Consider the following 27,546-nt stretch of genomic DNA (forward strand, 5'->3'; position numbering starts at 1 on the left):
TTGGCAGTAGTGGGAAACTGCCCGGGGGGGGGCACACCTCATCAACAAGGGTACCCACATAATGAACATCTGTATACCTAACCCTGAATTGTACCCCATATCTTTAAAATAAAAAATTAGAAAAAAAAGAAAAGACAAATGGGGATAATACTACCTGTATCAGAGGGTTGTTTTGAGGATTAAATGAGGTGTGTAAAATATTTTGCACAGGACTTGGGAGATACATTATACACATGTACTATTAGGATATGTAGTGATGCAGTTGTTTTGCCATAAAATAAAATAATGTGTGGAAATGCCTGGCTCAGTAGCTGCTGGCTCCCCTTTCCTTTTCCCCTGATAATCTCCCAGGTATTTTTGCATTTCTCTTCTCTACATTTTAATATCAGAGGAGTCAGAGGGCCATAAAAGGAATACTGGTGGGTCCCTAGTATGTGTTGAATTACAGGCTGGGAAAGAGAGGCACAGTTACTTCGTGAGATGTAGGATGCTAGAGGCAGAATATGAGGGGTGGTGCTCCTTTTCCAGCAGGCTTTAAATTCTGCTTTTTAGGACTTAGTCCTCCTGAGGGCCTTCTCTTTGAAAGGTACTTGCCATATCCTTTTCATGCATTATCTTTTGTTTAATAACTTTCTGAATATATCTCCATTTGTAACTTCAAGAGTCAGCATTTCCTCACTGGGTCTGCCCAGTTCCAGAACTCATGTGCTTTCGTCTCCACCAAATAAACCAACTGAATGAGGGAAAAAAATCCACCTAAATGAACTAATTTTAATTAAACTGGGATCAGGCACGGTAGCTCACACCTGTAGTCCCAGCACTTTGGGGCTTGGTGGGAGGACTGCTTGAACCCAGCCTGGGCAACTTAGTGACACCTTGTTTCTATAAAAAAATTAGCTGGATGTGGTGGGACACGCCTATAGCCCCAGCTACTTGGGAGGCTGAGGCAGGAAGATCACTTGAATCCAGGAGTTTGAGGGTACAGTGAGTCATGATCATGCCACTGTCTGGGTGACAGAGTAAGACCTTGACTCAAAACCAAAAATTAAACTGGCCATAAAACTTGGAACTATAAGCAGATAAATGCCATTGTGTAGCTGTTAGATGTATTATACCATCAAAATATTTATCCATACCTAAAGGAGACACATCTTAAAAAGACAAAGTATTGTCTTAGTCTTATTTCATAAGCTGTTTTCCTGGATGCATTCCCAGAAAAGTTTTCTAGAAAAGAAGGGATATGAAAGAGAAGAGAAGAAGGTAGAGAGAATAAATGAAATATAATTAATTGGTAGATTTTGGCTGTTTTATGTAGACTTTTAATCCTGGGTTTAGGGTTGAAGAACACAATACTAGAAGGAAAATCCAAGGCTGGATACAGTGCACTTATCCACTTTGCTGGTATCCTTTCATTTTGTCCATTCTCAGTGCATGATATTCTGAAAGTTACACAGCATTTGGCCCTTGGGAATCCATAGTTATTCCCTTGAATTAGAAGGACAAGATTTCATGTTTTCCTTATCTCTCCTTTCTGCTAGGGGATTCTTGTCGAAACGTCCTGATGTGGCTGGACCACCGGGCGGTCAGTCAAGTCCATCGGATCAACGAAACCAAGCATAGCGTTCTCCAGTTCGTTGGGGGCGTGATGTCTGTGGAAATGCAGGCCCCGAAGCTTCTGTGGCTGAAAGAGGTGAGTACATAGGATTGAAGAGAGGGTACTCACAGGAGTGGGGGATTCCTTTTATTGTGAATCTGTACATATCAGGTGACCTTCCTAAAGTTGTTATGTTTGATTTTTTTCCAGCATCTCTCTGAGGAAGGTTGATCCCATTTTATTGATTAGGTTGTAGTTAAATCATGCCTGTTTTTACATGCTTGACTCATTGCAGGCTCTATGATAACCATTTTACACATAATCTCTTTGAATGCTAACAGCCACCCTATGGAGTAGGTGGTTTTTATTTTAGGGTATCTGGTTTTTAGGCAAGAAAACTAAAGCTCATAGAGATAAACCAACTCATTCAAAGTGACAAAATAAGTATGTGACAGAGAGAACCAGGATTTGAACCTAAAACTGGCTGACTCCAAAATCAATCCTCTTAACATCCAGTACTCTACTGAAGTTGAGAGAGGTTAATTGCCATTCCAGTTAGAAAGCAGCAGAATTGAGACTTAAGCTCAGATCTTTACTGATCAGGCCCTTCCTTTTCTATACACTTTTAGCCCCACATTTTTAATCTTTGGCCTTGTTGACATTTTAGGGTATTCCTTTCTCATCTCACCTGCACTTGAGTTTCCATGTCCTTGAATGATATGGTGATCACTGGGCAAAGCACTTGCAGGTGGTTCCCATTTCCAGATGTTAGGACTCCTTTATGAAGTGTGGAGAATGGTGATGTCAGTTTAATGGTTCCCATTAGAGATGGATGTGTGAGAAAGTTCAAGTCCTTTGGGAATCTCCGGGACTTGAAAGCCCCTAGGTGGTCTGGTGAATAGAGAATCCTTCTAATGTGATTCATTTACTGGCTCTGGGGTTTGAGGCAAACTGAGTCTTCATTTATTCAAATTGTATATAGAGACACGGGAGCTCAAGGGTGCTGAGAAGGTGTCCCAGGATTGCCACTGTGGGGCAGGTGAGGGGTAAGAAGGAAGGGCTTCAATCAAAGCAGGCTTAGCATGTTATCAGTTTTATATATTGAGCTGTTTTGTAACTTTTGATTTGAAAAAAGACTTCAGTGATTGCTAAAAATTTGAAAACACAGAGTTTCTTAGGAGCCAGGAGTTTTCAAGAATCAAATTCTGACTCTGCCGTAAACAGTTTTGTGTGTTGGGCAAAGCATTTCTCAATCCAGGCCTCAGTTTTCCCATCTATAAAATGAGAAAGTTGGATTGGATCAACTTGAAAATCCAGTGCGAACATATGCTGAAACACAAATCAGAATATGGTATTGTTCCGCACTGCTCCCACACTCTGCTTTGTGTTTTATAGACATTTGCTGGTTTAATCGTAACAAGCTCTTCCTGGTAGAGAGCATGGAAAACTGAGGCTGAGAGAGGATATATGGCCTTCTCAAACAGATGGTAGAGCCAGAATATAAACCAATGTCTATTGGGCTCCAAATCCTGGCTCTTCCATCATGTCATACCAATATCTATCTGTGAACATGCTGCTTGAAGTAGGACCAGGAACAAGGTAGTGGTGTTCTTTGAGCCAGCCTATACTTGTCGCAAGAGAAGAAATGGCTCAGAGATATCCCCATTGTTGGTGACACAGAAAGAAGACTTAATGCTGAGTTAAGCAGAGAGGATTGGTGGAGGGCCATTGGTTTATCATCAGGGCCTTATTGAGCACCTGCTGCATGGCACCCCAAGCCTGTATCCCAGGATATCTAAATGTCTGTCTGGCATGAACCTCTCAGGATTTTTACTGTCTTGCACTTGAGATCAAACTGCACAAGTACAACCCTTAGAAAATAGTTAAGTTCTAGATCACATGGCAGTGTTGGTAACCTTCTAAGAGCATCTTCTCGTAATTAATTTATTTTTAAAAATCAACTTCCTTTCAGAATTGTCTGAGTAAGGCTCTAAACATCGCCTCATTAAGTATTCAGCTACCTGAAGCTCGACCTTAAAATTGTGTGTGTGTGTGTGTGTGTGTGTGTGTGTGTGTGTGTGTAAGTATGTACAGGAATTCTTTCTGGGAATCTCTTTGGCTTTAGCGTGGTTGCAAAATCAAATTAAAGATATTTCTAAAATCGGTTTGAACATTGTTTTTTAAAGCCCTACTAGTGTGGCTGTAGTGCTTCTCAGACTTTATTGTGTAAATGAATCACCTGGTGATCGCCTTAAACTCCAGGTTCTGGTTTTGTAGCACTGGGGTAGGCCTGAGGATTTAAGAATTAGCCTATTCGACAGGTTGTACCATGATGCTCATGTTGTTAGCCTGGGGATTTAAACACCACTTTTAATTCCAAAGACTCTGCTCCCATATTCAGAAAAGCATCCACTCTTGAAGAATCAGAAAATTGTACCCTTTTTTTTCTTTTTTAAAATTTAAATGCTGTGATGGGAGACAGAGGGAAGTTTGATAGCTTCAGTAGAGCGGTTCAAGTGCATGTTCAAAATAAAAACATGAGATTCTGTGTTGTAAGTCAGTGAACTGTCATTTGTATGCTCTTTATTCATTCCTAAATTTGCCAAATCTGAACTGAGTTCTCACTGTGAACCAACTATGGTAGGCATGGGGGACAGCAACTATGGTAGGCACTGGGGACAGTAAGGACTCAGCCTTTTCCTTGAGGGGTACAAAGTCCACTGGGAACAGTGGTGGGGGAGCATAAGGAGTGGGTGGAGGAGAGACGTGGAAATAGAGTCATTAGAAGATGTACTAAACATTGCGATTTAGGAAGAGGCAAAGTGCTTTAGGAGAAAATAATTTGCTTCTTGGAGGCAAGTAGTTTGATGTGAGCCTCAAGATGTGAGTGGAGGTTTTGACAAGTAGAGAAAACAGAAAGATGATTATAGAGACCGAGACTGTGGCTCATTTATGGTATGGTAGGTAAGTCCCAAGGCAAGAGCCGGGTATGTTGACGAGTGTTGAAGGAAATGAGACTGAGTGCATAGCCTAGGTTCAACTTGTTAAGGACTTGTTTGGTGATGGAGATTGGTTGGTGGATGCCAAGCAAGGGAGGGATGTTTTGGGTAATTTTGACAGAGATGTGGAGATTGGATTAGGTATGAGAAAAATGTGTGTGAGAGAGTGAGAACCAGAGGTTTCTCATTCCTCTGGTGATAGCACTTTGATGGCTTTGCATTGCTCTTAGAATAAATGTATTGTAACATGGACCAGAAGATGGTGTGTGATATCATTTTTACCTCTTCCTCTTCCCTTACTGTGTGTCTTTCACCTCTTTGCTTGCTGTAACCCATGCACAGGGGTGAACTCAGAGTCCCTCAAACTCACCCAATTCTTTGCCACCTCAATGTCTTGTCTAAGATTTGGCAAACTATGACCTCTAGGCCAGATCTAGCCTACCCCTATCATGGGATGACTCACTGGGTTTTACACTTTGAAGTGGTTAAGAAAAAATCAAAAGAATAATATTTTGTGACTTGTAAAAATTATTTGAAAATTAAAATTTTAATGGCCACAAATACATTTTTATTGGATCACAGCTGCATTCATTGTTTCATGTATTGTTTATGGCTGCCTTTGCATTGCAATGACAGAGCTGATTAGTTGAGACAGAAACAATGTGACTTGTAAAGCAGAAAAAATATATACTGTTTAGACCTGTAGAGACAAACTTTGTTGACCACTTGTCTTGATGGCACTGTGCCTTCTGTCCAGAGTATTCTTCTCTCTACTTACTACTGTTTCTTCTTCATCAAGTCTCAACTTTATTGTTACTTTCTTAGAAAAGCCTTCATGACCCTCAAATAAACCAGAAGTCTCTTGTCTTTGCACTCTTAATTTTATTTCATTGTATCTTTCACAAATTGTAATGATATGTCAATTTGTATGATGATTGTACCCTTCAACCATTGTAATCTGCAGGAGGATCGTACCCATTTTATTCATTGCTGTGTCCCTATCCCAAATTAAATGGCCAGCACATAGTAGGTACTAAGTATATATGAATTAGGCACTGTGGAATGGAGAGGAGATAGATTCTAGATGTCTTTAGAGGGTACTGTCAGTAGGACATTAAGACTGATTAGCTCTTAGGGGTGAGTCAGATGAAGGAGTCAGAGCTGACCACTCATTTCAGTGTTGGTGTCATTTATGTGCTCCTTGTCCTTAGCCTAGAATCAGATGTTAGAGGGAGTTGGGCAGAATGTGGAGCTCTGTCTGAAGACAGATGAGATATACTGGGACCACCATAGCTCTTGGGCAAAGTCACTTGGGTCCTAGTCCTGCAATATGGAATTTTAATCGTGTCATTTTCATTTAAGGTTTATGTGTTTCAGGTTGACGTATGTCTCCTTAATAAGAATTGTCAGATAAAAGGGAAAATGCCATTTGAATTTTTCATAACCCCCAGCAGTCTGGCTTTTCCATTTGGTCTCAATGATTCTGACTCTCATCTTAATGAAGGCCAAATGTAAATTAAGCTCCGTCAGGCTAGAGCAGCTGGAGTCTCCTATCTTTATAAACATGAAACATTGCAGGGTAACAAGGTGCAGACTTCGGAAGGTCAAGAAAGTTAACGGGCTGCTGCCGATCCTGACAGCTCAATGTTAATGGAAGATCATTAACATGGCTTGTAGGGGCTACATGGAGATATTCCAATCTGTCTTTTAACTCATTTCCTCCTTTTGCCATTGTCAGCAGAGCAGAAAGCTAATCATTTTATAGTTTGAGGTTTTCGTTGTTCATTCCAAAGTTCTGGAACCAACTGGCTGGGATGCCAAAGGGTTTTGTTTATGGGTTCAGGAAGTATATCTGCCCCCTCCTTTCTTTCAACCCATGCTTCTCTACTTCTGTTTGTCTGATGACATGCTGGGAAATGAGTAAATGATTCTCTGATTGGTGCTAATATACCTTTCCTGGCATATATGTACATATCCTGGCATATGTAGATTCTGTGCTTTGCAGTAGTAAATGTTGAAAAGAAAACCTTGCTGGAGGTCAGGAAAGCCTGGTTCTTCTGGTTCTTCCTGTAAGAGAAGAGGTTTGCCACAGCTAATTTCTAATGCCTTATTTGGTCTTATTTGTTCATTCTTCTTGATGATATAATAACATATTTTCTCTGTCCTAAAGTTTAGTCTCATCTTATCTATGAAAGATAAACAATATAAGTTTCTTTCTTGAAGGGATCACCATTTTTTTAAAAAGGGTGATATGGTGGAAACTATATTTTTTTCTCAGTTAATTACTCTGGCTGAAAATTTTATGTATAGGTCTAATATTATTCACCTCTGTTTATCAGCTCTTAGCAATAAAGCTAATACAAGATACTGAGGAACTTTGGAAGACATGACACAATTTTATAACAAAAAAAGGTACAGGATATGAAGCCAGACACACTTACATTTAAATATTTCTCCACCACTTACCAATTGTGGAACCTTAGACAAGCTAAATCAACTTCTTGAGTCTCAACAGGTTGAGCTGTAAAATGAGGATAATAATATCAATCTTGTGAAATTACTCTTAAGTTAGTGAGATATTTGCAAAGTGGCTTATATATTACACATTCAGATTGTGATTTATTATTCACTTCATTTGTGTTTTAAAATGCTTGTTTCTACTGATGGACATTTCAATATCAACCTATCACTAATGCAATGAGATGATTTTAAACACTAGAATATCTTATTTCATGGAGCTGACTGTGAAGAGTGGTATGTTTTTCCTGTTTGTCTAGTAGTTAAGGAAAACCTCTAGAAACCACCATCAAGTTGTCAGAGACAATCACAGCAAATAGACAGTAGAAGAATATAGAACATATTTTCAGAGTCACTCACTTATTTGAATCATTCACATCTGATGTGTAATACCTATCCCAAAAGGCAGCCAACTTTGAGCTGTGAAGCAGATCGGTTTACTTGAGTACCTTCTTCTTGTCTCCCTAAAATTTACCAATGATTCCAGCTCCAGAATTATTTATTTTATATGTTATTTTATTTAATCTTCATACCAGCCTTATAGGATAGATATTATCTCTTTTCACAGATGAGGAAACTGAAGCCCAAAAAAGTTAAATAGCTTCCTCATGGTCTCACACCATGAAAGCAAACCCATGTCGAGCTGTGTAGAGCTCTGTTCCCCCAACCACCATCTTAAGGGAGTCTTGCAGTTTCAGTGTGGGACTCCAGAAATGACCTCTGCCATCAAGAAATTATCGTCTAATTAGAAAGAAAAGATACAGGTCAACCACGCAATAAGAACAGATCAAGAAAATAGATGAAAACTATAGCTAAAGTTTATATAGTGTTTATCATGTGTCTGGCACTTTTCTAAGCATTTTACCCATGTTCATTTATCTATTTCTTACAACTACCCTATGAACTAATTGTCATCTTTTACAGATGAGGAAACATGCACAGAAACTTTAAACAACTAGATCACCCAGCTAATAAATAAGTTGCAAGACTGGGATTTGAACTTTGGCATTTCACATCCAGAGTATGGGCACCTCACCATTTCACCCTACTGCCTCTTAACGTGTTTGCCTGAAAGTTTTATGTAAAACCTTCGAGGTTTGTGTAAGCTAGTTCGGGGAAGAAATTTATAGGTGACAGCTTTGAGAGGATCTGAGACTGTGTGGGTTTGTTGTTTCATTTAGCAAGTATTGAGTGTCTCCTATGTGATAGGTGCGGCGATAGGCATTAGGGATGCCGAGTTGAATGAGTGAGGTGATGGCCCTGTGCAGGCTTCTGGGAACTAGAGTCTAGTGTAGAAAGGCAGAAAATAGACAAGGACACACACACACAAAGATTTTGTTTTATGGAAAATGCTATGAAGGCAAAACGCATATGAAGTTTTGGCACGGCTAGTTTGGGCCTCTTGTAAGAGGTTTTGATTGACCTGAATGATGAGATTGTCAGGAAGGGGGAGCAGCAGGGAGGGAAGCACGTCATGAGATCAGCAAAGGAGGTCAGTGGGGCTGGGAGGGTGTGAGCAAGGCACAGAGTTGTAGGAGGGGGGCGGGAGAAGCGGGCAGGGGCTGGGGCATGCACAGTGTTGAGGCCAGGGCAGAATTTGGGTTTTCTTCCAAGAGCAGTAGGGAATGGTTGATGGGTTTTGAGCATGGGTGTGACACAGTCTGTTTTATGACTTAAAAAAAAAATCACTCCGGCATTTGTGCTAGGTAAATAGTAGTATTTGTATAACAATAACAAAGTTTATACTGTAATGTTAAGGGGTGGGGTGAGAAGAAGATCAAATAAATAGTCTTATGAATGTATTTGTTTTAAGAAATTATCAGTAAAGGAACAAAAGATGGCTATATGTGGATAAACATTAATAATGGGACATTATAGTTGGAATAGCTTGCTACAGTGATAACACAGTGTCCATGCTAGTATTACTTCATAGTAATTTTCCATTAAAAAATAATCTTGTAGTCATAGCTAACCTTTCTGTTTGACAATATTTCATTATTGAGCAAAGCATTTTTGTTTCTTTTGGGGCTTATTTTCCTAAAAAGCACCCTGCGTGTTAGGGATTTTACGGTCCCTCAGTGCCATATTATGACATATCCTGTTGTACTGTATCTGTGTAACAGTATGAGGAGACTAAACCGCAGAGGGCTTAAGTAGCATCTCCAAAGCTACATGAGTTGTACAGCCTGGATCCTCACCGTCTAGCCTGCCTCCAGCTCCTGAGCCCCTCCCTGCCTGTACTTAAAGGGCACTCATTTCTTTCCATCTGCTGGGCCTGCAGGCAGGCAGCCCACAGACTGAATCTGGGTCCCAGATAGGTATTGTTTGACCCACTCTATGCTTACAAAAATTATTTTTTGAATTAATTTCCAACATTTAAAAGCTAAGAAATTTCACCTAAAAATCCAGATTTTCTGCTTCTCCAGAAAACATAATGAGAGAACCTGGCAATAGTGAGTCTTCGTCTCCATGTGGAAGGAATTGGCCAGAGCTGAGTAGAACAGAGCTTCAACCCCTGTTCATTTCAGGGCAGTCCCCACCCAGCCGGCTTTACTCATTTTTTTTAGCCCTACCCCTCTGGGTGTTTGAATTTGAGACCCAGGCTGGGAGAATTTGTTCAAGGAATCCATCATTTCTTTTCCTATAACAAATGCTTAGAGAAGTGGAAAGACTTTCCAGATGGTGAGTTTCTTGGTCAGTGGCTCTAATAATTCCATGCCCATATTCCCTGACACCTCTGGGTTTTGGTCAGGTTTTTCCTTCTGCCTGGCAAACTTATAATAATTTCTTTTTTTGCCAGGAAAACTTACAGTTCAAGCCTCAGCCTTCACTTCCTCCAGGAAGCCTTCCTTGACTTTCTTCATCTGGTATTGATTAGGGTTCTGCACTCCATCTCTTGTGGCATTCTTTACTTATCTCTACCCTAGAATTTATTATAATACCTTACACCTTATTTGTCTCATAACTCGGTAACTGTTTTGGTGGATGGACACGTGAGTGACTTATTCAATCGTCTCTCAGGCCATTTCTGATTGCTGGGTGTGTCCGTCCAATCATTCCTTTCTAAAGTAAAGGTCCACTGCTTGCCCAGTGTATGTCAATTTTCTCTTCCCTATTGTGGCGCTCGAGGTAGGGGCATTACTGCTCTTTTCCACCCCAGAGGCACCCCTTGGCTGCAGTCCTGTCACCTGAGTCACAGCCGATTTTGTGTGTGAAGCAAAGGCTCTAGACTGAGGTAGTAACTCCTACAGGCCTCTCCTCTGGATCTTTGGACTCCTGTGGTGGGTGCCCCTTTAAGATCCTCCCTTCACCCCCAGACCCCCAGGAAATCCAAGGCTCATGTACTGAATAAAAAGCCTCTCTTTAGAAGGTTTATAGCAGGGCCCTACATGTTGGGCCAGATTCCTCCTGGCATTTGAGCAACTCGGACAGTATCGTCAGCTGTTGTTAGGGCATCTGTTGTGGATTTTCTCTCCAGGGTGGTCTGCCCATAAACTTGGCTTGTAACTAAATATACAGAATTTTGAGGCTGATAGCTTGCCTTCATCTACCTGGACAGTGAGTCCTTTCCTTTTTATCTCTTGGTTTGGATATTTGATGTATGCCAAATATGTGATGTGTTCTTTTAGTTTTATAGTCCAACAAAGTAAATTTAAAATGCAGACACAAAATAAAATAAAATAAACTCTTGGCCAGATACCTTGTAACATTTAATAAATGTCAGCTATTATTATAATATTTTTATTTTATGGCTTATGGCAGGCTTTCCCAAATCTTTCCTTTATGTCTTCTATGACATGGTCTTGTGGGATAAATATTACTATTTTCCACCATTACTGTTTTACAACAAGCCTCAAAGAGATGAAATGACCTGTCCACAGGTATCAAAATTGGATCTTAATGAATGTCCTTTTGACTCTAAGTCCTGTTTTTTGTTTTTCTGCTGAACAATGTTCCTTCCTCATTTGGGTTGGTAGATTCTTAGCTACATGAGAGCAGGTACCAAATCTGCCTATTCATACCTGACTGTTATATCCACAGAGCCAAGCAAGGTGCTTAGCATTGTAAACAAACTCAGCAACTGTTTGTTAAATGAATTCATGTCCATTGGTCAGCGAGGAATCAGCTTTATGATTGTAATGCTGAAGACCACATGCCCAGCTTGCTTGCTGCCTGTCTCCCTGACTGCTGTGCAGGGATGTTGATCACTCTAGGAATTTTTAGTGTAATTAGCGAGGTGAGAGAAAATTTGCTAAGTTAGGTTAGCTTTGTGCCCACATGGTATGACTCTGTGTCAAATAAAAGTTGAACAAATTTTTTTTGCTCAAAGCGACTAAAATGGAGGTTACACTTATTGGAGAAAAACATTGTCTTTACAAAAGACCCTTAAAATCAGTGCATTAATGTGTGTCATGATATAGTAGCTCATTAGCTCATGAACTGTCACCTTGAAAGTCTGGAGTCTTAGGATCGATGGATGTCCATTGAGGCAAGGAAGGTAACAAAAATAACCCAAACTGGATTCTTCTGGAGGAGTAAATAAATCTCAGTTCTCTGAGCATCTGAATTAGTTTTTCTGTTTCTTCTCCTACTATTCTAAGTGAGAATAACTGTTCTGCTATTATGGGAATATATTCAATTTAATCAGTGAAACAAATTTTTGTCTAGTAACTGTTACATATAAAGTACTGTGCCTGGTGACTGGGAGTTAAGGAAGAAACCAAACTTCCCCTTTATCTCAGGGAACTCTCACATCTAGGACCAAGAGCAAGAGACTGTGAAAGCCATTTTCCCCTAAAGTTTTATTCTTAAAAATTTCAAACATACAGAAAAATTGAAAGAATTTTACATAAGTACTCAGAACCATTACCTAGAGCCTATGGTTAACATTTATTATTATTATTATTTATTATTATATATCCGTCTGTCTGTCCCTCTATCCATCCATTGATCCAGCTTAAGTTTTTGGAGTAAATTGGGAGGTCACTATTTTTGTGAAAGCAGTTTGAGATATCAAAAGTTATTTATTTTTCTGAAATATTTAATAGGTTCTAGTTAAGACATTGACCTTGTTTGACTGCTATTTACATGCATAATCAACACCGGCACTAGACTTTATTAAATATCTACTGTGTGCTTTCAGGTCCTCTATTTTTATTTATTCTTATGAAAATCTTTTGAAGTAGATGTTATCACTTACTTTGCAGATGAAGAGTCTGAGGATGGAAAGAGTTAAGTTGATTACCACTTACTGACTCTGTTTCCTCTGGTAATGCTGCAGTACAAACCTGAGTTCTCTGACTCTAAGAAATGGATTTGAAAAGGCATTGTAAAGGTTAGCTGGTCAAACTTTAGCCTTTATCAGGCAAGGTATCTTTGTCTATCTTAGGGGCAAGACACCTAGGTAAAGAAAGCCAGTTCTCATTGCTTTAGTTTCAAATTCTAGATTATATATTCATCTGACCTGTATTTTTAAGGTAAATATGAACTCTAGAATAAAAACTTGTTAAGTGACCAAAAGTTTAGATGTTCAAAAGAAAGAGTCGTATGTGAGACTGGGTTAGATGTAAGTTTCCCTCTACATACATTCCAACCCACAGCCTCTTGTGTTTGTGCTCCAGCACAGGACAGTTGCTTTTCAATCAGCTGGCCTCTTTCTCTTCTTTGCATTTATTTCCCTTAAATATTTGTACTTAGAGAGAATGAATAAGTGTTGGACTAGTTACTTACTTTTTCCAAGCCTAGGAGTCCTGGAAGTAGTCATGCAGCTAAAACTTCACTGGAGGTTTGTCTCTGTTCATCAAGCTGTAGCCACTCTCCTAGTTGAATGATAAGGTGATTCAGGGATTCCCATGAAGGCCGATGTCTCCGAGAAACCTTCCTGCATGGAGAGGCTATGGATTAGTTAAAACTTGTGAGTGACCTCAGTAATAAAAGGACCTCAACTCTATGGCCCCATTGATACCCCACACTTTCACCTTCTCAAAAAGCTGCTTCTAGGCTTTGTAATCTCAATGGTCAGTGTTTTTCGGCTCAAAAGTGCAAAGTTAGGGGATGTTCAGAGGAAATTAGAGAGCTCTGTCCTGCCTGGCCTCTGTTTCTCATCATGGCTTTGCTAAAAGGTCTGAACTGTGGCATGGATACATTTTCTTCCAGTAGTGTCTCATGTGTATAGTATTGGAGCTTACCCAAGTAAAGCAAAGCAAGCAGGAAATAGAATCTTCCTCTCTTTTTATCAATTGATTATTCATAATTTTATTAGTAATAAGGACTTTATTTTTCTGTCATTATTTTTATTATTATTCCTTCACCACTGATTAGTGAAAATTGTTGGTCCTGGACTGTGACCAGTCCATGGTCTGGCATTTAGGAACAAGTGGTGCATGTGAGCTCTGAAACTCTCCTTCATTGCTGGCATTCTGTGAACCTTACAAGAGAGGAGAAGAGAATCAGTGGCCAGAGTGAAGCCTACTGCAGTTGTCTTGGCATGAGGCCGTGTGGTCTGGCTTTGGCTGGGGGTCAGAGTCAAGCCCATGGACCTGAGAAAGAATGAATCACTGTGCAAGTATTTATCGAGCACCTCCCATGTCCTGGGAAGCAGCAGCCAGACAGTGGGGAAGGAGTATTGGGCTTGGAGTTCAAGCGGCCAGAGTTTCACTCAGGATTTTCACCTTTTATCTCTATGATCCGGGCAATTCACTTCACTTATGGTCCTTAGTTTTTTGTCTAAAATACATGTTAATGGTAGTATTATGTATCAGAGGGTGTTTGGTAAATTGTAAAGTACTGGTGATAGTGAAAGATTTTCAGATGATGATTATGACAGAAAAAGCTGATTTTTGGAAAGAAAATTAGTAAATACTTATCTCTATATGCAGTTAAGAGGCCCAAGGGGGAAGGGAAATGGAATTCACCTTGTTTAAGGGGAAGATACTTAAAAAAATAATGCTCGCTAATCTTTATGACAACTTGGGAGAGGGTATTCGTCCTGTTTGAGCAGATGGTAACAGGCTGAGGGCTCACCTCACGCTGATACTGAGTAGTAGAGCTGGATTCTAGCTCATTGCTAACTGTGCTGTTTTCATAGCAGCTTGCAGGCTAAGGTTGGGAGAGTAGAGGAGTTTGGGGGAGAGTAAATCCATCCCGAGATAACCCCAAGCAAATGCTTCCAGGGCAGTTTCACTTGCACTATTATTAGTACCTGGTAAGGTATCCTTAACAAACATTCTCAGAATGATGGCTGTAAGAATGGGTGTGTGTTTTAGAAATGATCTCAAAATATTGTGGTGCTAATCAGTTTCTGCCAGAGTTGTTGGAGGACATTCATTCATTCATTCAGCAAATATTTATTGAAAATTTGTTTTATTCCAGATACTTTGTTAAATATTGGAAATGTAGTAGTAAGGAAAACAGAGTCACTGTCCTCAAGATGTTCATATTCCAGAAAGTAGACAAGAGATATAAAGTTATAGTGTAGCATTAGTGGAGTAGAAACTTGGGTTACTCTGGAAATACAGTCCAGGTAGGGTAGAGGGGTCAGGAGGAGATAATATGTAGGCTGATGATTCAGAGTTTGGTGATAAGCAGTTGAGGTTGGGTAGTTTGCAAAAGGCAGCCCAGTGGCAATCTGAGGAAATGAGACCTCTGTGGGGCTATAGATACAGCCTGGTGAGAGCTTAGAATGAGAGAAAGCAGTTCTGTGAGTCAGTCAAAAGTTTCTTTAAGTCCCTTTTATATATTCAATACTATTCATTATGGGAATTTCCCTTTGGGATATCATGGGATGGAGCTGGCTTACCCTAGCCACAATCAGAGAAAGGCCAGAAGCTATTTGCCACGCTTTTCCTTGACACTCCCATTTCAAGGACCTGGAATGAGAACTTGGTAGAAGATGAGCTCTAAATGTGCATGGGGCTGCAGTGTCGTTCCTTGGGCAGGCAGAGCAGCTCTCCTCATTTCAGTCGTCTGAAGACTAGACTAGACAGTGCCCCCACGAATAAAGCAGTGAATTAGCCCCACTTGTCCAGGAGGGTGGGACTGAATACCAGACAGGGCCCTTTCCCCCTCTCTTGGGGCGTGTGACTCAGATGCGGTGACATCAGCCATGACTTCATTCATCCAGAGGAAAGACATTGTGCAGACCGCCAGCGAGGCAGGTTTCTGCCCTCCCTTCTTGATGTTTTGTCTTGTTGGGGACATTGTCATGGTCCTGCTGTTGTTTTCCTCACATTTTATTCATTTCTCATGTTTAACCTATTCTTTTGTCTTTTTGTTCATTTTTTTTGCTTTTATCTTTATTTTCTTCTCCTTCCTTCTCTTCTATTTACTTTTTCTTATTTTCTTATTTTACTATTTCTTAGTTTCTCTCCCACTCTTTTCTTTTGCCTCTATTTTCCATTCTTTCTTTCTTTTTCTCTATTCTTTCTCCTCCCTCTGTGTCAATATTATATATGGAAACTGGTTCTCCTGCTTCTTATCTCTTCTGCCCACTAGGCTTCCTGCCAGGTTGTTCCTGTCCTAACCTTCCTAAAACTGTATTCACAGACTCTCTCCTCAAGATCTAATAGTGGTTCCCATTCTCTTCTGACCCAAGTATCTACTACAAATCTAGTTTTATTGCTTCCTACATCTCAACATATGTCTTTAAAACTGACTTATGGCTTCTTCTCCATGGTTATGGATACAGCTGGTGCTTCCTCCTGCACATTTGCTCAGGCAGTATAGATTGTCCTCCATTTCACCTTCCTTAATCTTTGACTTCCTTCCACACCCAGATTAGACCCTGCCTCCTAAGTACTCTTTTCCTCTACCTCCTTTCCACAGCAGTGTATTTCCTTCATGATTGTATAGAATCCTTAGTTTATAAATTAGATATTTTACAACTTGAATTATTCTGTACTACTTATACATTCCTCCTGAATGTTTTATATGCATAGATTCTTTGCTCCACCTAGCCAATAAGTAATCTGAAAATTTGGACTAGTATATTTCTGTCTTTCATTGTCCACCAGCATACCTTGCACACACCTGATCACAAGTGGGACTAACAAACCAATTGTTGCAGAGTCAATAAATATTTTATTTGAGAAATAGTTATTTGATGATAACTTTAGAGATGCAGATGAATAAATGATTGTCCATCCCTAAAAAAAGAGTCAAGAGTCTAGTAGGAGAGATAGGCCCACATGTAATTTAAGAAGAACAAGGATTGTGTAGGAAATTAATATTTACTTGGGGTATGCCAGGATGGACACGTGAACATATATAACCTCCCTGAATTGAATTGAACTAACAAGACTATTAGTTTGACATTACTATGAATTAACAGAGTGAGACCCATAGGCATTAGGTTACTACTGGTCAGAAATAACACAATGAATAAGTAGGAGAACCAACATTTGAACTGAGGTGTGTGGATTACCCTCCTTCCCACCTTCCTTAGTCTTGTCTTCTTTCCATACCCATGTCAGACTTCAAAGCTACTGCTCGATGGAAAGATGTGGTGGAATTGACATTCTTAGTCATAATAAGAACAATTATAAGTAAGAAATGCTTACTGTGTGTCAGGTGCTGTTCTAAACAGTGTGCATAAGTTTGCTCATTTGATTCCTCAACAACTCTGTGATGTAGGTACAATTATTGTCCTCAGTAATTTTTATGAGATGAAGAAATTGAAATAAAAAATATTTAAGTAGCTTGCCCAAGGCCATACAGCTATGACGTATTAGAGCCAGGATATGCACCATGCAGTCTGGATCTGGAGAAGAGGCCGCAGAATGTACAAGGGCACCTCTGTGTAGAGTAGTATATTGCATTACCAGAACTTCCATTGGACCAGTCTGCTTGGAGAATCAGGAACTGGGGGTGCAGATAGGGGAAGATGCTGAGAGGTGAGGCTACAGAGGAAGCCTGGAAAACAGAAAACACAAAAACATTATGGAATTCAGCGTCCTCCACAAAGACCCTTGACAAAAGATGCAGCAAATGTCCTAGAAGGGTTATTTCCTACGAGGTTGAACTATTATGGATCCAGCATAGGAAAGAATGTATGAAGTTCTGATCTTATTCTACTACTTGAGTTGTGGCCCTTGTTCATGCCAGGCAGGAAATGACAGTGGAATTCTGCAGCAGTGGTGTGAATGAACACGTGAGGATGGACGTACCCAAATAAACCCCAGAAGAAATACCAGTTGGAACAGTAAAGTACACCCATCCCTTATGAATTGGAGATAAATAACGTTTGGGTGCAAGAACATTTGGGAATAAAGAGGAAGGGGCATCTCTGTGAGCCAGCTTGGCACTAATACCAGGTTGTCCTCAGATGTCCTGGAGTACTCCACGTCTGATGGAGCACTCTCCCTGCCGCAGCCCCTTCTCCGCTAGTGCTTGGCAGCCATTCAGTGGTGCTGTGCTGACCCAGGAGTCCAAGCCAGCAAGTGAATGAATCCATTTTCCAATTAAAATGAAACTTCTCCAAAGGACCTGCTCACCCCGAGAAGAGAAATTTATCTTCCTGGCAGTCTGGCTTGCCTAGACTATGTCTTTGCTCCTAAAACAGACTGAGAAAAGCCATTAGCTTGAATGAAAAAAGAGAAACTGGGACAGTTCTTATTCATAACCTCATTCATGTATCCATTCATTCCTTACTTTTATTTCCGCAAACTCTTATTTAGCTTATACATCTCTGCTCATTCATTCATTTACTCGTTCATTCAGCTAATGTTACTCATCATCTATATATCAGACACAATGTTTAATCCTAGGACTATAGAGATTTTTAAAAAAATACATAGTTTCTGCCTTTGAGCTTTCAGTCTGGTGAGAAAGACAGACATGTGATGGGAAGTGCAGGGAGAGGGATGTTCACAAAATATTATGGGACGTAGCATAAGAGCACCTAACTCAGCTTAGGGGAATCAGGGATGGTTTCATGGAGTGAGTAACACCAGAGTTGAGTTCTAAATGTGTGTGTACACACCCTGTTGGTTATGTTTCTCTGGAGAACTCTGACTAATACGGGGGTAAAGAAGTAGGAATTTCTTCGAGAATTAATTGGAAGTTTAAATTAGAAGGGTGTAAGAAATGAGAGAAGAGGTAGAAGATGACTTTTTTGGTGCCTGGATCAACTGACAGAAAATCGAGGACATTTGGGGGAAGATAACAGCTTCTGCCTTGGATGTGTTGAGTTATAGGTACAGTGGGACATCCAGGGGATGTGTCTCAGAGAGGGGTTTGGATTGGAGCTTGAGATTTGGCATGTCATTCAACCTGTAGTTGGTTGGAATCACAGGAGTAATCAAGATTGCCCAGAGAGAATGTGAACAGTGAGAAGATCGTTTGGATGAGGCAGGATCTCCAGGGAGTATCCACATTGAAAGAGCAACTAGGGCAGGCTTGGTGGCTCAGTCTGTCATCCCAGCACTTTGGAAGGTCGAGGCAAGTGAATGACCTGGGCCTGCGGGTTCAAGACCAGCCCAGGCAACTTGGCAAGACCTCATCTCTACAATTAAAAAAAAAAAAAAATTAGCCGGTGTAGTAGCATGCACCTATAGTTCTGGCTACTTGGAAGGCTGAGGTGGAAGGATCACTGGAGCCCAGCAGGTCTACATTGGAGTGGCCGTGAGTGTGCCACTCCACTCCAGCCTGAGCGACAGAGTGAGACTCCAACTCAAAAAAAAAAAAAAAAAAGACCTATTAAAGAAAAGGAGCTTATGAAGGAGACAAAACACTGACAAGAGGGGCGTGAAGGGATCCAGGAAAGTGAGATATTAAGGAAAATCTCCTTACCTCTTCCACTTGTCCTAGTCTTCAGCTTTTTTTCATGCCTACTCCAAAACCTTCTTACCCTTTCCAAAGCATTGTCTTCCTGTTAGGAATGGCTCCCCCCCTGCCTCCTGTGGACACTACCACCCACAAGGAGTTATGTTTTCCAGGTCATTATGGCACCTCTCATTTCCTCCTGGTACTGCTCTATTGTGTGATGCATTAGGGAGGCCGGGTGTTAGAGATGCAGATGTTAGCCTGAATTTCTACTTATCTGTTGTGTGACTTAGGAACTATCATGGTCCCTTTTTGAGCTTTAGTTTCTTATTCTGAAAGGTTAGGTTTCTAATTTCTTGCTTTCTTTGCCTTAAAGAATTACACAGATCAGATGAGATCATGCGTGTCAAAGTGCTTTGAAAAATATGAAGCTCTGTAGCCGTAGGGTGAATCTTGTTGACTTATCTGGCACTCTACATTATTTCATTTAATTCCCGTAGTATCCTTAGAGGAAGATGCTAGTAATATGGCATTTGAGGAAGCTGGGGCTTAGAGAATTAATTTGTGTAAAGCTACACAGCTGGAACCTGGTGTGAGCAGTAATCAAACTCAGGTCTGTTAGATTCCAAAGTTCTTAGACCCCACCTACTGCAGCTTTGTTTTCTTAATACTCGTAGTGGTATTACCCTCCTGGGCAGAGTAAGCTTTGTTGACTATGATCAGTTTTCATTAAGATGATAAAATTTTGAGGGGATATGGTTGAGAAGTCAACCATAGTGTGGATTATAAGTTTTCCTTTCTGTATAACAGTAGACCTCAAGGAGAGGTGGTAGAGGGGGAATGCATATAAATCTAATCTTTGAAAATTAAATAATTTAAATTTTACATTGGAATTATTTCATTTTTACAAATTCTATGATGGCACAGTTAAGCAATTCCTTCTCTAATGGGGTTAATCCTTCTTGTCACTTCAGATTTTTGTTTCTTGGGTATTTCTCTCAATAGTAGCATAAATATTTATTTTACTTAACTTATAGACCTCAGCTTGCATCTCTCCCATGAAGCCTTCGGTGGTCTCCCCAGGTTCAAATCGCTTTCCCTCCTCTGAACCCTGTCTGTGATTACTTATTAGGGGCAGATAGATGGCCACACACAAAATATTACAATAAAGTTATGAGGCTGACTCACCAAACCTCGGTATCAGGCTCATTACATTATTGTCATACATCATCTTATTAATTACCTTTTCCTTTTTGTACATTTTTCTCTAGCTCCACTGTAACTTTCTTTTGAAAGGGCTTGTCTTTAGATTTTCTTATACCTACTGAAACTTTTTACAATTTTTTTTCCCCATGAGTTGGACTAGGCTTTTGCTCTTCAGATGTTTGTCATTTCGAGGTAGATTTAGGTACATGAATGTATAATAAGGATACGACTTGGGATGGAGAGGCTCACAGAAAAAATGACATCTGAGCTGGTTTTGAACCAAAGACAGAGGTTTGAGAAGAGAAGAAGATGGGAAAGTCAATCTAAGTAGAGGTACCAGCTGAAACAGAGGCTTGGGGATATGAAAGAGCATCATCAGTTTGGGAGAGTAAGATAAATGAGGCAAGGACAGAGTGGGGGGTGTTAGGAGATGAGCACAGAGAGTGGTCATAATAATGAAAATGACCAAGTTGGAACCAGGTTAAGTGTCCTGAGAGCCACGGTAGGGAGTGAAAATGGGATTTTAGGCCACAGGGAGATATTGAACCATTTCAACAAAGGAGTGGAATGGGAAATTTTACATGCTAGAAAGATACCTTTTGTAGCACAAACCTCCTAGCTTATCTGCCCGTCTGAATCGAAATATTTCTGATGCTCTGTCTTTATCTCTGTAGATAAGCATTTGAAACACATAATTATTTTTTTCATTCTGAGAAGTTTCTGATTGGGGTTTATGACCCACTGGGTGTTTCCAGCATCATTTTTCTTTTAAGGATGATGTTGAAGATTAGTTTTCTTTCTGAAACATCTTTCCTTTCTGGATTATCAGCCCATGCCCTAATTTGGAGTCTTGGATGTAGAGTGAGGATAAGGTTTTGCTTTTTCATGAGTAGTTGTGCTGGAAAACAGCAGTGTGAGTATTTGGAATGTACAGGCGGGATCATTTATTGAGTGGGGAATTAAAAAACTCTGTTCCCTCTCTTTTATTCACTGCACATAGCAGATAGCCCAGATAGAATCCCTTTGCAATTAGTGATAAGATACTTGAATGGTCCTTTTTAACTGGTCATCCTTATTTCTCATGTTGTTCCTAGACCCTGGTTTCATTGCAGTAGCTGCCTTTTTTTTCCCCACGAGTTTCCTCATCTTCAAGAAGCAGCAGAGTTTCACAGCTTCCTCAGACACTGGTGTGGGAGGGAAAGGGTGAAAGTTACTTCTCTCTTCCCTGAGGGTGGCGGGGTAGCTGCAGCCTTGAGTCTTGGAAATACTACCCTACCTCCGCCCTCTGCTGAGACCCACAGCTGTGTGAGCTTTGAGTAGTAGCCTCCTCCCAAGAAATATTGTGGTTTTATGAAGTAATAGATGATTAAAAAAGAAAAAAAATAACTGTTCTCTTTGGTTACTTTCAAGCTGGGGGATTGCTTAGCTTGAAATATTGTTGTTGGAATGTAGAAGCCTTTTGTGCCAAGTCATACACCCCAAATCACTACTCATTCCTTTTTTTTTTTCTTGAAAAGACTAGCTTTTGTTAGTTGCTTGGTGACTGGAGGATAGAAAGACTTATTCTTGCTCCTAGTTTGAATTGTATTATGCCATCACCTAGTGAGATTCAGCCGAAGTGGTGTGTGTTGAGGGCCTGCCCTGTGTTCTCTCTAACCCTCTACCATTTGTGTGTGGCAAGTGGGGAGGGCCACAGAAGTTGTGAGTTGCCCAGAATTCAAATGAAACCGCTGAAATTTTTGAAATTGTGTACCAAAATGTGCCTGGAAGACTTGTGTTTGTCTTTTCATGTGTAAAGAGTGGCAGAGCTTTCATCATGACATTTCCAAAGAGCCCAGATGCACTCTGCTGATTGGACTGTAAGCTACAGGGTGGTAACTGTGGCATAGTGGAAGGAAAGAATACTCACTTTAGAGCTACAGTCCCTGTGACTTTGGGCTAAGCCCTTGTGGCCTGACCCTCAGTTCTTTCATTCTTACTGCGAGTATTGCATATTACCTACACATCTCTGAACCACCCTGGGAATCAAATGAGTTGAGACACATGGGAATACTACTGTAAATTGTGGAGGAATTTAGGGGACGATCACTGTGTCCTGATGCAGGCTCAATGGTTACAAGAACAGAATTAAGTCAGTAAGATTGATGGCCTTGGCTGGGACTGTGCCATCTAGGAGAAGGAGGGATTGAGAGATCTTCCCACAGAACTGGACTAAAAATCCATCTACAGGGGCTAATATGCTCTTGGTCAATCTAGCATTTGATGACAAAGCACTTGTGAATCATGTAGTACAATATAATAACTGCATGGGGTCCCCACAGAAGCCTGCTGGCATCTCAGAATAAGGGATCAGGCTTCTAGAGACAGTCTCTCTCATCCAAACTCTTTCTTTTATTTATTTATTTATTTTGAGTTGGAGTCTCACTCTGTCGCACAGACTGGAGTGTAGTGGCCACTCCTGGCCACTGCAGCCTGGACCTGCTGGGCTCCGGCGATCCCTCCGCCTCCACCTTCCAAGTAGCTGGAACTACAGGCACGCGCTACTACACCCAGCTAGTTTTTGGATTTATTGTAGAGATGAGGTCTCGCCAAGTTGCCCAGGTGGCTCTCGAACCCGCGGGCTCAGGCAATCCACTCACCTCAGCCTCCCAAGGCACGGAATTACAAGCTGAGCCACCGAGTCCAGCTAAACTCTCTTTTTTTAATGACTCATCTCCAGACTTTGTTTTTGAAGAGGACGCAGGGAATACTGCTAGTTTCCCTTCTGAGACAACGTGCATACTTAAGGATACCTTATACTTGTAACAACATATTGTTTCTGGTTCCTCATCCCATAGATCGGTTGCCTTTTGCCAGGTCTTTATGACTGTAAACAAGATCTAACAGAAGCGGTTTTTTCTGAGTGTAGGAAGATTGTTGAGCTTTGGCTTGAAGTACTGATTGTTGCTGCAGTGGTTTGGCAGTTCATATCTGGTGACTGGCCTTGGATTCTGGAACCCTTAGGAGGAGGCTGCCTTTTCTCTTTCTCCCTGACCGCTGATCGCTGAAACCACAAAACACATGGAGATAAAATTTGGGGACCACCAAAAAGGAATACTGTGAGTTTACTCACATAATTTCAAAGGCTACCATTTTCTGACTTGTTAGACAGATACTAACTGTGACTTGTTAAAGATACTACTAGAGATGTTACTAGCTATATTAGGCACATACTGTAAATTTTGCTTTTTTAACTTTATGATGTATGGGCACTCAAAGAGAAGTTTAGGACAGGTCCCTTTCTAGATATAAGGTGTCACCTAAATACTTAGGCATTGTAACAAACAACCATAGCAGTAACAACAGAGAATGGTCTTAATAGTTTGCCTTTTGCATCTGAACACTTTTGGTGGTGTTGTTTTAACAGGACCCTGTAACTGGGGTAGTACTCAGTTTATCTGCTCTACGTAGATGTCTGTGTTCATATAGTAATGCTAGGGAAGCACTGTGTAGGAAGAACTCACAGAATTCTGATAGAGGCCAATTGTATGACTGCAAAATAAATATAATAGCACCTAGGACTTTGTGTCTTAAGGAGCTGATCCATGTGGAAGCCTTTTGTAAATTTTGAAGTGCTCTTCACGTAAGAGGAAGTGGACAGTGGAGCTGAGCGTTTTGCCTTGTAATTCAACACATGCCTAATGAGTGACTACTACTGTGTGTTATCCTGTAGCAGGTGCTGAAATATGGCTCTTTTGGAACTTCTACATTGTTGCCCTTAGGTTCCCAAAGATACTCTTATGCTTACGACAAATTCCTTTTTCTCGTAGCTTCTTGGAGAGGGATAATTGAAACCAGGATGCGGAAAGTTGCCCAGATGATAGGAAACCTTTCTTGCTAGTGCTTCTATCTTTTTTACTCTTCTTTTTATGAAGTTCTACTTCTCCAGGTGCTTGGCAGGAAATGGCTTCTTCACATTCCCCAAGTTTATCTCACCTCCAGTTCCTTTCATAGGCAGAAGTAAAATGGCTTCTTTCAGATCCTCATTCTAAATTCCTAAGAGAAGAAATCTAGTTGGTGCAGCTAAGTCACATATCCATACCTGGTCTGCTCAGGTGCTTATAGTAAGGGGTCTAGAGTCATGTAGTTTCTGCTTGGCAGCTGGTCTGCTCAGGTGCTTATACCCGGTCTGCTCAGGTGCTTATAGTAAGGGGTCTTGAGTCAGGTAGTTTCTGCTTGGCAGGTTTGGGCAGGGAAGAGGAAAGAATGATCAGATGTCATGGTGAACCTGACTGACAAGATCCTTGACCTCACAGAGCTTATAGTCTAACAGGAAAGACATTATTATATACATAAATGTGGGGGTGATATGGGTTTTATGACAACCAGATAGGTTGTATGAGTTCCTAGAAACCCTCCCCAAGAAATTGTGGTTAGAGTTAACCAAGCAGACAGAGAACTTTGGATCCTGGGAGGGAACAGAGTGGTAGGTGAGGAATGAATGTTTTGGACAGAGGAAGTATAGGAAAGAAAAAGCCCAGTAGCAAGAAAAAAAAAATCTAGCCATTTGGCAATGTAAAAAATAAATATTTAAAAATTTTACAATGGCTTGATTATGTGGCTGTTCTCTTTGGATTAGGCTGGAAGTTTTTTGAGGGCAGAGACCGTCTTTTTTTAATTCAATTTAATTTTATTGCCTTTGGAACCAGTTGGTATGTGGAGAATTTTACATAGTAGGGCACATTTAGTTTCACTGGGTAATTTCCTAATGCAGTGTCTTCCCAGCTACCTGCTGTGCAGTGTTGAAATCTTATCATATGTATTGAAGCATATCCTCTTGCTATTCACTGGGAAGACAGAGTGCATGCCCTTACAGAGTGTGCTTTCTGTCCCTCCAGGTTGTTCAAGAGGAATTAAAGGGAAACTATGTTCATTTTTGGAAGGATCAATAATCTCCAGTTTTTATTTCCTATATAGGTATTGCTTTTATATCACCCCCATCCTGCCAAACCCTTGAACAGATGTTTTAATCGGCATTGTTGGCTGTGCTTTTGTATAGAAAATTTTGGAACACTATTGAAAGAGGAGAGGGGTAGAAAAGCCCCATAATTGATTCTAATATATATTTAATTTGGCAGAACTTGAGAGAGACTTGCTGGGATAAAGCAGGACACTTCTTTGATCTCCCAGACTTCTTATCATGGAAGGCAACAGGTGTCACAGCACGGTATGTTAATTACAAGTTGGATTTTATTTGGGCTCTTCCATTCTCGGGTATCTGTATATATATATTGCTTTCTTAACTCTCTTTGACTGGACATACTGTTTGTACATCTACATGTGATTTTGCTTACTTGAAACATCTGGAATCTATCTTGCACCTCCACTGCACATGCCCAAACACAGTTGTTACTAAGAGGTCTGGAATGTGCGTATCCAAGGTGAAGACCATTCATTAAAATTGGACACATTTGAAGGATACGTGAAAAATCCAGAGTGAAATGTGACTTTTTCTAAAGGTACTTTTTGCATGATGAATAAAAGGAAAAAATACACACACACACACACACACACACACACACACACACACACACACACAGACATATGTCCTCTAACAATGGGGATATATTTGAAAAAAATGCATCATTAGGCAATGTCATTATTGTGCGAACATCATAGCATACTTACACAAACCTAGATGGTTTCGCCTACTACACACCTAGGCTAGATGGTATAACCTATCACTCCTAGGCTACAAACCTGTATAGCGTGTTTACTGTACTGAATATTGTAGGTAGTTGACTCTTTTGTAATAACACTTGGCTTAAAACACAAACACATATGTCTGTGCCAAAATATTTTCTTTCTTTGTATCCTAATTCTAAAAGCTTTCCTATTTAAAATTTTTTAAAACTTCTAAGACTTTATGTTAAAAACTAAGATACAAGCACACACATTAGCCTAGCTTATAGAGGATTGGGATCAGTAAGATATAACTAAGGGCCGGGCTTGGTAGCTCAGCCAGTCATCCCAACACTTGGGAGGCCAAGGCGAATGGATATCCTGAGCTCGCAGGTTCGAGACCAGCCCAGGCAACTTGATGAAACCTCGTCTCTACAATAAATCAAAAATTAGCCAGGAGTGGTAGCGCATGCCTGTAGTTCTGGTTACTTGGAAGGCTGAGGTGGAAGGATCGCTGGAGCCCAGCAGGTTGACGCTGGGGTGGCCATGAATGTGCCACTGCAGTCTAGCCTGGGCAATAGAGTGAGATTCCAACTCAAAAAAAAATAAAGATATAACTAGGTGATAGGAATTTTTCAGCTTCATTGATATCTTATGGGGCCACTGTCATTGTTTATGTGGTTTGTCGTTGACTGGAATGCCATTATATGGTATGACTGTGTGTGTGTGTGTGTGTGTGTGTGTGTGTGTGTGTGTGTGTGTGTGTACTTGGCCCCTAAAATTAAGACAAGAGATGTGTTTTTCAAAGTGGCTATTTTAATTAAATGGGTGTGTTATTAACTTGTTTTGTTTTTATATAAATGTACCCCAATCATCCCATACTGTAGAGGTATGTTGAAGTCAACAACTATTTTTTAGTACATTATGAAAGTTAAAAATAAAGTAGGTGCTACTTTTACAAAGTACTCATTGGGTGTGAAATTGTGGTGGCTATAATTAACAGAGTGAATGTGTGTGTGGATATATATAGACAGGTTGGACATGAAATCTCTAACTATGGCAAGTCCTTTATCATCCTGACCTCAGATTTAAGGGACTGCATAAGGAAGGGGGGTCTTTTCATCTTGGAAAAGAATTAGAATTTAGATAGAACAATTCTGTGAAGAGGGGGATCATTTCCCAGAGGACAAATCTGTAGAAATTAGGGAGGCAGGGCTATTTCTTAAAGTTAGTTCATTCACAGTTGTGTGTTGGGGCAAGTCTTGCCTATTTGCCTTCTTTCATTCAGAGGAACCTAGAAATAGCAGTACCATTTCCTCTGTGCTTCTCCTGTCTATCACATTTTGTAGGTTTGGATCTTTTCTTGTAGCAAGTTGACAAGCGCGTGATAGTTCAGTAGCAGGGACTTCCAGCAGAGAGACAGCAGAGAACATGTTTCACAGGTATGCCATTCTTCATGTCAGTCCTCTCCCATCCCCCAGTCATTGACCAAAAGTCTCAGGGTAGTGGAATCCATGCGTGTATGAAAATGGCCTCTGCAAACCTCAGGTTCTCATCCATCTCTAGCAGAGAGGCCTCTGGAGGAGTGGTCTGAACTTTACCTCAGAAGGTGCTGCTAGTTTCCATTATAGTTATCACCAGTGAGGAAGGCAGTGTGTGGGTGAAGATGTAATCCTGGGCATTCCTCTTTGGTGTGACATTAATTGTCCGAAGTTATTTCTGAAATGATCTTTCTCTAGGTTTTTTCTACCCTTGTGCAGCAGTGCAACAAATGTTTTGATTTGTTTTGTAGCCAGATGGACCTATTAG

General features: G+C 40.5%; 1 protein-coding gene across 1 annotated transcript in view; it reads left to right on the plus strand.

Annotated features, from left to right (window-relative positions):
- The window catches only part of FGGY (FGGY carbohydrate kinase domain containing), a gene marked incomplete at its 3' end in the record, with an annotated part of 75,032 nt that overhangs the window by 47,259 nt on the left and 227 nt on the right, over positions 1-27,546 (plus strand). The window contains exons 4-5 of the mRNA XM_008071976.2: positions 1,539-1,690; positions 25,194-25,282. Of these exons, the coding sequence (XP_008070167.1) occupies positions 1,539-1,690; positions 25,194-25,282 (241 nt within the window). The remainder of the gene's footprint in view (positions 1-1,538; positions 1,691-25,193; positions 25,283-27,546) is intronic.

The sequence above is a fragment of the Carlito syrichta genome, unplaced genomic scaffold (genome assembly GCF_000164805.1).
Source record: "Carlito syrichta isolate Samal-C Ts95f unplaced genomic scaffold, Tarsius_syrichta-2.0.1 Scaffold314796, whole genome shotgun sequence".
In the NCBI taxonomy this organism is placed as follows: domain Eukaryota; kingdom Metazoa; phylum Chordata; class Mammalia; order Primates; family Tarsiidae; genus Carlito; species Carlito syrichta.